The sequence below is a fragment of the Scomber scombrus genome, chromosome 3, assembly GCF_963691925.1.
Source record: "Scomber scombrus chromosome 3, fScoSco1.1, whole genome shotgun sequence".
NCBI classification, from domain to species: domain Eukaryota; kingdom Metazoa; phylum Chordata; class Actinopteri; order Scombriformes; family Scombridae; genus Scomber; species Scomber scombrus.
In genome coordinates this window covers 19178308-19190095 of record NC_084972.1, presented here as the reverse complement: position 1 = coordinate 19190095, position 11788 = coordinate 19178308, and the positions used below count along the sequence as shown (strand labels likewise).

The window sequence follows — 11788 nt, the reverse complement described above, 5'->3', positions numbered from 1 at the left end:
AAAACGCATTAAAAATGGCTGGCAGTTATTCCACATACACCTAATTTCGGTAGATCAACTAAAAGATGCAAAACATCGGTCCTTTAATCTTTGAATCAAAAGTCAGTAGTTGCCATAGATTGGATTTTTATCATACTGCCTTTTCTGATTCAGAGCCTATTATCAGCTCTGACAACTGGCCTCCAAAACAACTGCACTTCAAAACGATGAGTATTATTTTTTAAATAATATAATAATTATAATAGATCTAATGTTAACATAAAAGAACCAAATCTTTCACAAATCAAAAAGGAAAGAACCTGCTGGACAGGAAGTTCACAGTTTGTAACACTGCTGAAGAGCGTCAAACTTCTTTGACATTTTGATGATTTTTAAGAGAAAAAAAAAACACTTATTTGGCTGGCATGCTTTAGACTACAAAACCTTTATACGGTTGTCATGCCCTGGCTGACAGACACCTTCTTGAAGCATTAAAGTAGAGTAGATTCAGTGCAGAAACATGACACGTTGATGAGGAGAACTAGAGGACAGACCAACAAAAGATAAAACTATTTGGGGAGAGTAATAATGACAAAAATAGCTTTGGATTAAATAATGTAGGAGATTGAGAATCAAATAAATTATATATGGTCATAGCCTGAATTGCATTACATAATTGATGCACACAGTCGTACATTATGTACCAACTGTCAACATGTGAAATGTGTTTGAAAAAATAATACAAGTGTGATTCTCAAACCACTTAAAGACAAAGAGGAAGGAGATGCCCGTGGGACAATGCTGGTGTCATGGCTGGACTCACATGAATCATATATATCTCAGCTACGTTTTTTTTCCTTCTTTTAATCTGAGGCACAATTTAACTGTCAGAGAGAGTGTTAGGATGCCTTTAGGGTTTCAACTCCCAAAGGGTGGAAAAGATTAGAATGTCAAATGTCACAGCACACATTGCAAATGCCTCATGAAACTAAGAAACTGAAAAAAAATACTGTGGGAAGTGGAGGGTAGTTTTGGGGGCTTCGTTGATTTTTCAAAGTCCTGGTGAGCAGCTTTGTACGATGCTTTTACGATAGAACAAAATAATGGTCATGACTCATTTTACACTATGTTGGCCGTGATTACTTTTATGTGTTTGCAACTATCAGGGAGCCAAATGCAGTGGTTCTGCATGAAAGAGCATGACTCTGACCAAATGACTACACTATCACCTGAGTGCATTTTTCAGACTCACAGGTTGGATGGCATGAATGCGTCGTATTATTAATTATAATTTATTGCCTATTCCCTTATTCCACATGTACATGCAGGGAAGGCTAATAAGTGTTACTGTTCAGGTGAAAATGGAATTCAAGCAAGAGCACAGATGCAACCATGAAATTACAAGTCTGTAATAAAAAAAAACTATAATGAAGAACTTCTTGTCTGTATTATGTTTTTAATATCCCCAAGTTAAGATTTAGAACATGGCAGTCCTCTATTTTGTGATTTATTTTGTGCAACACTTACATCCTTTTAATTAAATCTATAAGCCTGGATCATATCATGCTGCAAGGCTCAGTTTGGCACTGAAAAAAGAAAATAAAGGGGGGAAAGTACTGTACTGTACAGTATGCACTATTTTTCATTTGTCAAGGTTGCTTATTTACCAGCACATGAAAGGTGATTTACTGAAACAGTAGCAAGAGAGGACACTCAGGGACTACCGCTTGATCATGTTTTTACTATAGCATCTGTGTGACAGTTATTTTCAGTATCATTTCATTAATATAATATCATGTTTTTTTGAGTGGTTTGCTCTTTAAAATGCTTGAAAATAGTCCATTCAGAGTCCAAAAATACATCTTTAAATGTTTTTTTGGATCGACAGTCCAAAACCCAAAGATAATCGATTTACTATCTCAGAAGACTGTCAGACTATCAGAAAAGCAGCAAATCTTTGCAACTAAGGTGGAACTGGATAATGTTTTTTTCATGTGATTAAGTGATCATCAAGGTAAATGATAACTGACTTATTGTTTCAGCTCCATACAACCTATTCACCTGTGCATATTCAACTGAGCAAACGCAAGATGTGTTTGAAAGCTGAGTAAGAATCACTCTATCAAAACAGAATATACAATATGAAAATCTGATACTTATCCTAATAAATGTATAATTTACAGCATATATTATCTATGTACATAAGCACTAACATAAGCTTCAGTTAACTTTATTTACACAAGTTAAGTGGACCTGCACTTCTACACATGGAGGCCACTGTATTGTGTCTATTTCATACTGAACATTTAACAAAACACTGTTGTGGGTTCTGCATGATGAATCATTAATTAACAGGGCCATTTAGGAGTTAGGAATCAGTTGTCCACCCTGTTAGGTTACGTGACAGAACAAGACAGAAAAAAAAGAGAAATGTATTCAGACATTTTTATGTTAATTGAAATTAATCAGTCAGAAACAAGTCAGGTCTGGAGTATTGTTAATCATGGTGGTGTTGCACAGTGTATGTAGAGGTAGTGCAGCCTGGAGGATCGTGAGAGGATGCCCACGAGACTGTGGACGCTTTGAAAAGGTAGGCATTTTGGAGAGGAAGCAGATGGTCGACATTAAAAGCAAAGGGCCCTTGTGACTGTCCTCAATGGTCCTGCAGAGAACTGGGTAATTAAATGAGAAATTTAATCAGATTCCTCAAATTAAATGTCCAGCTGGATAGTCCTGCAAGAACACTATTGACTACACATTTACCTAAGGGAGTGTCACCGGTGGATGCATAATTCTCCAATCAGTACACACTCATACATGATGATATTCCAGGTGATGATTACTGCTAAAGTATTCCATTCACAGTCCTGCCAGCAGGAGGCAAAGGGGCATGACTGTGTGACCACAGGAGGGTGATTTTAATAATGGGGCCTGGGAGGAAGAAACAAAACAGTGAGATGACAGGGTTGAGGTTGGAATCAGTGGATTTAGCAGGGTGGCTGTTTTATCTTTCCTCTGAGTGGAGGCTACAATCCAATGTAGATTCTCAACTGTTCTCAGCGAGATACTATTTGTATTATCAGCTTCAGATAGATTAGCTTGTAATATCAGAATTTCATCACGTCTGAGGCAACATGTTACATGCAACACTTGAAGAAGAAAAAAGAGGCAGTGGAGTCCAGTCTGGACTTAGTGACTAAACAATCTGACATGAGCCATTGATTTCTGGAGTCTTAATATCATAGCACCATATAAACAGGGACCAGCCTCTAGGTCCGTTCCGAGTCATTTTGCATTCAGCAAATCCAAGAAGCGCCTCCCCTCCCCTCCCCTCCCTCCGCTGCTCCCGCCCCATGTAGGCTCTCTCTCTCTCTCTCCCTCTCTCTCTCACACACACACACACACACACACACAGCCCGTCCGGTAGGATGGGACCAGTGGCCAGATATCCATGCATGCCTGACCGCTAGTCTACTTCCTGGATGGAAGAATGGGACATTTCCAGCACCACTTTTCTTCGCATTGTGCATTGCCTTTCGCCACGCTGACGCCGCGGATAATCACTTAATAATGAGCACGTGAAATCAATAATATCCGACTACTTTTTTGTCTTCCCCCTGTAGTTAAAAGACAGCGATTGATCGCCGATTGACCCCTCTACACTTCGGGAATGTCGCTATCTGGAAGCCCGCTACAGGCACGGAGGAGTCCAACAACACATTTTGAACTGTTTTTGCACAGCCGTAGTGTGCGTAACGTTTTATTCCTCGAAGCAGAAAGCAACCTTTGCTCGGACTGGAGGCGAATACGTTTGTCTTTCTAAAAAGGACAAAAAAACAAGCAACTAAACACAAAAGCTAAAAGCAGAGACTCTCTAGCCGAACTGCAAAACGATTACTTTGATGCTTCGTGGCTTCTGTGTCGACTTCGCTTCAGTCTTCGCTCGTGTGTATGTGATTTTTTTTTCTTTAAGAAGAGAAAAAGACTGAAAAACTTTGTCCTTCCTTCCTCCTCCTCCTCCTCCTCCTCCTTGTTGCTCTCGATGAGTAGTCTAACATGCGGAGAATACGGGAACCGAGTTACTGGTGGATTTTATCCTTAATGCTTTTTTTAACCTTGCCCAAACACACAGACTGTCATCCTGGTAAGTACTTGCAACACGGGTGAGCCATCATATATTTGAGCCTAACTACTGAGTGTCCACTGTCCTTTCCCCCCCTTTTATAATCAATGGCACAAGCGAGTTTTGGTGGATGAATTAATTTAGTTTTTCACAGGCAACGTTTCGCCTGCTTTCCACTAATGGTTACAGGGCCGAGCCGAGTTTCACGTCCAATGGTTGTGTTAAACACCGACACGTTTAGCCTCCACTGATTTGTGTGCATGTTATTGATTATTCAACTGGACTATGGCGCAAAATAATCCTGCCAGGCTTAACGCTTAGTCCTGGCTCTGGTGGTCCTGTAGCTTCTGTTTGACCCCAGCCGTTTGACATGTTTACCCACAACATAACATTGAATATTCATGGAGCAGCCTCAAGCATGCATAAATCCAAGGAAATGCACTATAACATTCCTGTAGGCACTGACTCTACTTTATCACTTATCTCCTGTGGAATTTCCAGGTTTGTTCTCGGTCAGCTTGTAGTTTTGTTGCTTTGCTTACGATGTCCCACATTTTATTACAGGGTTGCTGTAGTTGTGCATTTGGTTTATGTGGAGGTATAATTCTGTGAGTGTGCTTGCTGTCATGTGCGTAGGTAGGAACGAGGATGAGGGCGATAGTTAGCGCTGTTGGCTCGTACAGTAGATGGATGGGCATGTATGAGAGGCGATTAATGCCACAAGAGTAAAACTGTAATCCAGGAAGCTTGGCTAATGGCTTGTCGAAATCTGTGACCCATGTTTTGCACTCGAGGTTCAACAATGAAAAAATGTTCATGGATGAATATCGATCGACAGGTTAGTGCCATACATCCAGATTCATAGTCCACTGATGTCTAGTAGTGTATAAGCAATCACAATACCTTATGGAAATAACTTATATTTCCATTGTTGGTAGCTATCACTGCTTTTGCTATCTAAATAAAGTATGTGACCATGGTTAAAATACCTCTGAAATGATCAGTAATAATTGAGTCATGGAGTATGATGGGTAACAGCTTGAGCTAAAACAATTGGTTAAAATAAGTAAATTAAAGTTAAAGTGGGGGACTTTTGTCTCCCCCTTCCGGCAGTGAGAGTGAAGGGCTCAGCTGCCATTGCCTGGCACAGGCATGCAGCATGCTCTTATGCACACTCAGAATTAGGGATGCACCGAAAATTCGGCCACCGAAAATATTCGCCCGAAAATGGCCCAAAAGCGCATTTTCGGTTTTCGGCCGAAATACTTTTATCACCGAAACAACACGGCCGAAACAGCTAACTAAAGAGATCAGCTCCTCTGATGCATCTGTAGCAGACGTTATTCCTTTAATTGCAGTACTAAAGTGTAGTACACTCTTAGAGTCTGTGAGCACACGTTTCACTGACATCTATTTGGATCCTCTGCACTTCATCGCGACTGTACTTGATCCGTGTTATAAAGATCATTACCTGGATGTGGGATTAAAGCAGCGCGCACGAGAAATGATCCGGGCCGCGATGGATGCAGAGGACCCGCTTAGAGACGGAGAAGCGCACAGCACAGGAGAAGGTGTGTGTGTTTGTGTGACTATAAATGCAGCGCGTGTAAGAGTAAAGCGTGCTTATAGCTCTGTGTTGCTGCTTATTAGACCGATACCGATCGCACCCCTCCACCAAGTGTAACACTAAGTGTTATTTTTAACTTAATTTAATTTTATATTGTGCATTGTTGTAATGTCATTGCTAAATAAATATTTTCATACTTTTGTAATTGATTTATTCTTTGAATTGCAATGCCTTGATTTTAGTGAGTTTAGTACACAGTCATAGCCATAAATGCAATGGTACTAATAATTGGCATAATAATTTCTTTCGGTGTTTCGGTTTTCGGCCTTGGTTTCCTCATTTTCGGTTTTCGGTTTCGGCCAAGAATTTTCATTTCGGTGCATCCCTACTCAGAATGACAGGCATACAGAGAGGGCAGATAAAAATGGATTGATGATCCACTGGCCCAAAACTGTATTTTTTTGATGGCCCACCTGCCCACTCAGATTCGTCCCAGTATGCCTGATTGACATCACACCACTGGCCGTAAAACGATGGACAACTTGTTTTGAGCGTCACACAACCACTACAAAATGACTCATTTCACTTTCAGAATTTGCTCCATTCGGTCCTATAACATTTGGAAAGTCTAGATGAGCTGCATGATTAATGGGCGTATGGCCAGCATGGCAGTGTTGTGCCTGACATGAGATTTCAAAAACTCTGTATATTGTAAAGTACAGAGAGATTTATCCAGAAGGTTTAATCAGCATTGTGTGAATTTGTTTGGCGAGGGCTTGAATGTATTAAAGAATAAAACAATGACAAAGCAGGATTAAAAAGCAGCAGAGTATATCAGCCCGTTCTTATTCCCATGGTGTCAAATACTGACGATTCGTTATGCCCCTTGGCATCTGATACTGACAGACAAAGCACCCTTTAGCACCTGTAAAAGAGACACACCGATCTTTTAACTGACTCCAATGTAAAGCTGCCCGTTTCATTATATATCTATTCATATTAGATGCCTTGAGGCTGATGATGTCTATATAAGTTGACATATTCCTTTGTAGGAGGAGGTGGGTTGGGTGGATGACTTGGTAGTTAGATGGCAAAAAATGGTCTTTGCTGCAGGAGATTCCTGTTCACCTCCCTCTTCCAACTGCAAGTGTCACTTTTCCAATCGCAACTGGGGTCAGTTTTTTGCCATGGTGTTTACTGTTGCTATAATAATGTTTCAAGTGATCATTTTAACCCACACCACGATATTTCCCTAAACCTAACCACGTGTTTTTGTGCCTGAAACTAACTAGAACACACCAGTTGGTCTGATAGTGTAATATTATCGAAGATTGGTCTACATTGGATTTGGTTGAAAGCCTGGTTGTGTTGCTAGACAGATGCCAAAGGATGCTTGTGCATCTGCATGAGATGCCCAAAGGGATGTGACAAAGTGTCATTATTTGATGACCTGGGATGAGAGCGTGTTGAGTATTTATATGGGAGCCCAAAGGAGCACTGAAGGCATCACAGGAAAATGGATAAGACATCCTTTAATAAAACAGAAAAATATCACAGACACAAAAGTTAATGTTTTCTCTCTGTTATTTATATTTTGATATGAATGAACTCTTAAAATTTATATAGAAAAGCAGGCAGCTCTGTAACTGTAAAAACAAAAGAGTCTTTGTATATTGTTCAGAAACAACCAACTTTGATCAGTGTTTCTGGACCTTGCACCTATTTTAAGATATATTTTGTGGTGTTGAACAGATTTTTGAGCGGTATGCTGTTTCACGTCATCTAAATGTCATAAATAGTCAGAATTGGACTTTTCCATTATCTCCCCTTTTTTACTGATATAGTAATAAGCCTGACCATTAGCTGTAGAAACATAAGTGTACTACCATTTTTTGTTGTTAATCAGTTTGGGGTGGGAGTGAAAATCTATTCACATAATAGTCACAACTCTATCTTCTACAATTCTGAATTGACTCACAGATTCCTAATTAGATTTTTCTATTTTAATAGCATTATGTTGAGGGGAAGAAAAAGGAACTGATCTCAGCTGCAAGACCACAGTGCAGCACCTAGACAGAGTACAACATGTGCACATTAGAGTTATTACGTAGTTCATCTTTTAAAGAAGTAAAGTGCTTGGGTGCATTTTCATCATTTCATAATTGGCTTTGCGGAATGAAAGCATTAAAAAACTTTATTTATTTAAAACTTTATATGCCATCACCCGGAGATTAACCTTAGTGAAGTGGCACACCGATCTCCAGTAATTGGAAAAGAGCCATCTGACAAACACACACTTTAAGTCTGGCAGGATGAAGAAAAAAGCCCTGCACCTGTACAGAGTTGTGGATAGGCCACAGAACGTAACAGAACATCAGATCTCTCTTTCTGTCTATTTTTTTATTTCCCCCCATACTCCAAAAAACGTAGGCCAGCTTCTGTTTCCAAGAGATACGAGATGTTTCACTACTGAGGCTTTATGGTGGACTAAGGAGATGAGTGAATGGTTTGGCGCTTTGGTGAACTGGAGTAAGATTCTAGTACCCCCTTTTTTATTGATTGAATGAAGAATTGATTCTGAATTGGATCATGATACAGAGAATATAAATCAAATTGAATTGTGAGACTCCCAAAGATTCCTGCCCTTATTATCAGCTGACATATGCAAATCCTGATATCAACCAATAATATAGTAGTACCATTACCTTTTACAATGCATAGTATGTCTTAGTCTTAACCATTTAAATACAAATCTTAAAATGTCATCATATGCTGCTGTTAACATTGTGGCAACTGGAGGTACTGTACTGTAACACTTGTAGTTAGTGTGCACCCCAAGTTTATTTTATGTTGCTACTCCTCTGTGGCACCAATCATCCCCCATAGTGAAATAGCAGTGATGTAACACAGGAGAATGGTTCCTCTCTGAGTCACCCCCCTCTGCCCCAAAATCCCCCAGTTCCATGCTTCCACGTCCTCAGTTTGTAGCTTTATTGACTTGCAGCCTTACAAGCCCCGAACACAGCTGAGTTTTTTCATATGGCATACCTTGCCAGACCTCTGACACACAGCAGAAAGGCGATAGAGGCTGACTGGCAGACTAGCAAGAAGGTGGTGGAAGATAAATCCAATTTAACTACTTGTGCACCTTTTGTTTTAGGATCAGGGTTGGAAACGTTACTTTATTGTATTCCGATAGTTACTAGTTACCGGTTTAAAAATGTAGTCAGTAACGTAATCCAAGTACCACCATATTAAAGTAATGTAACATGATCACTTTCTGTTACTTTAGGATTACTGCAATACCAAATATAATAAGGGCACATTTAGCGCAAAATTGGCGACTTTCTTTTAAAATAAAAACATCTAATTGACAAAGACCAGTGCAAATTGTGAATTCACTGTGTTATGTCTGAGTTTTCTTTGACTCATTCAGTATTGAAAGTGTTGGATGACCAGTGACCCACTGTCAGGTCAACACGTTGGAGAGCAGTAATGTGTGCTACATGCTGTCATCAAGCTGTTATCAACTCAAGCTCTCTTATAACTGCAAGTTTTTGGGAGTGACACAGGGCATAACAAACATCCCTGCCAACTTTTAAGTTCATTGTGTGTGTGAAGTGTGTGTACGTGCGCCCGCTGCACTCGTCATGCGGTATCATCCTCTACTCAGACCATCGTGGATCAGAGAGATAATTTTCCCTTTGCTCTGCTCACGTTTGGGACTTTCACAGTGCATGGTAGTATAAAGTTCTTTATTGTAAAATGTGTTTTAAAATTGTAATCCTGCTAAATAATCCCCATTTAAAAAAAATGTACCTGTAATTAGATTACATCTATTTTTTCCGTAACTGTAGTGGAATACAGTTACCTTTTTATTGTATCCTAATTACGTAACGACGTTACATGTATTCCGTTACTCCCTAAGCCTGTTTAGGATATAGATTTTACGTCATAGACAGTATTGCCAAACCGTTGTTTTAACACGAAAATGAGAGATTTAAATGGAAGGGGGCTTATATCCTTTCTTAAATCAGTGCATACTGATTTGAAAGGTGTAGAGATTAAATTGACCTAATTTTCATGATATCTAAGATAATTTCTTTGCTTGTGGAGATGTGAGATGTTAATGATGATCACCCAGGTCAATTTAGAAAAGCAGCCTTACATGTCCCTTTTCAGAGATAGCTTTTGTCCTGGGATTTCTTTTCCAAACATTAATTCCCTACAATGAAACAGTGATAAGTCCTGTGTGAAGAACATCAGGAGTTGTGGTCTTCCTGAAAACTGTACCTCAGAAAAATGCTTAAAACCACTGTTAAAGTTGTGTGGTTGGATTTGCAGCTCTGAAGCTGTCCTTCGAGGCACAGCTTGTCATTAATCATAGAAATCATCCCAATTGCTTTACATAAGTAATGAGGAAATGATTGCAAGTTTAAGTCAATATGGCTATTCAAAAAAATAATTAAAAGTGTGTGGATTGGTGATGGACAATAGGACCACAATGGACAGACATTCAAATTATTATGGCTTATTTGATAATAATTGGCAATTTTCTCTTGTGCATATACGAATGTGCTGCCCGTTGCAAATAGAATATTAGCGAGCAAACATGTTATTAATGTTGTTAATGAGGTCCTGATGTACTGCTGTGCCAGCAGGATGCCAACTGTCTGGACATCACTGATGTTGGCAGCAGCATCATTATCATCAAACCCTCCTCTACCTTCTCCAGATAATTGGTTCAATATGTACAGTACTGACCCAAGACTGTACAATTTACTTTCTCCTGTTTTTAAAATAGCATTAGTAGCATATGCTCTGTCGAAATCATGGATAGGCTCAGAGCACTGTTATTTGTTGGTCTTTCCACCAGCTGCCTGTACCACCCATTAAATGGTCCGATGGGGGAAACACTGCAACTGTAATCACTTTTCACTCCTGTGCAGATAATTTGCTGTTTATCCTTTGGCAAGCGATGCTCATCCTTATCTCGTTGCTTTCTAATTTAATGATTACCTTATCTATTTGTAGGGATGTCCCAACCTGATCTCAAAGATCAAGGCATTTTTTAACTGATCGGTACCGGCTATATTTAGCAATAAACTAAGCCCAGTCCTTTGTTTTACGTCAGATGTCACACAGGTGTCGTAAATGGAGAGCACAGTTTGAGGCAGTACGCAGAAGCGTACTGTGGCATACCTGCGGCTAAAATTTCTGCAGTGTGGAAATATTTTAAATTGGAAAACGAAAGCAGTCCAACATCCACTTGTAACGTCTGTAATGCCTGAATGAATACTGTGAGTTCACCCAGGTAATTCAGGCAAAGGCTGCACCGAAGCAGCAAACACTGGAGGATACTTTAAAAAAGGGGAGAGAAATTTCCTCGAGACAGTGACAAGGCCAAAAAGATTACAGAGAGGGTAATTGAATTCATCGCTTTGGATGACCAACCCATCGCTATGGTAGAGAATGCAGGTTTTTGCCGTCTTCTGGAGCTTTTGGAGGCATGGTATGCCCTACCCTCTCGACACCACATTCCAGACTGGGTCCTGGCAATCTTTTTCATAATGCATTGCAGAGCTATTCAATTGTCAAACATATACATTCGATTGATTTTTATTAACTTGAATGTACCTGTAGTGTCCACTGTGCAGCTGTTTTTATCTATGAAAATACAAGTTCTGGATGGGGACTCAGTATCTGCAGATTCTTAATATTAAATGACTCGGATCGGGGAAAGCTTTAGTGGGACATATCTATATGTCTGTCGAACTAAACTGAAGAAACTTCGAAGAAACAGTTCAGTATTGTTTAATAATATTGTTTGAATATAATGTTTTAAACAGTGGTCGTGCCTACAGCAGTGACCACCATTGTGGTTTGGGAAACAAACCTCAGCATGTTTACTTCAATAGATCAGCTGTGAAAAAAGTTTTAATTTGCCTTAAATAACCTTTTAATATTGCTGCACAATAGTTTGTAAAAACAGAACATTTGGTCTCTGCTGCAACACTGTTGTGAAAAATTGGGGTAATTATTTTAAATACACAACATTTAAAGTCCCCTGAAGGTACGTAGAAACAGCATTTCTTTAGGGCAAGGAAGGCTGCCTAGAA

The 11788-nt window shown here is 39.6% G+C and overlaps 1 protein-coding gene across 1 annotated transcript in view; it reads left to right on the top strand.

Moving 5' to 3' along the window:
* The first annotated feature begins 3429 nt into the window (after window positions 1–3429).
* The window catches only part of ca16b (carbonic anhydrase XVI b), a 113368-nt gene continuing 105009 nt past the window's right edge, over window positions 3430–11788 (top strand). Inside the window, exon 1 of the mRNA XM_062415420.1 lies at window positions 3430–4123. Within this exon, the coding sequence (XP_062271404.1) occupies window positions 4036–4123 (88 nt within the window). The 5' untranslated portion in view covers window positions 3430–4035. The remainder of the gene's footprint in view (window positions 4124–11788) is intronic.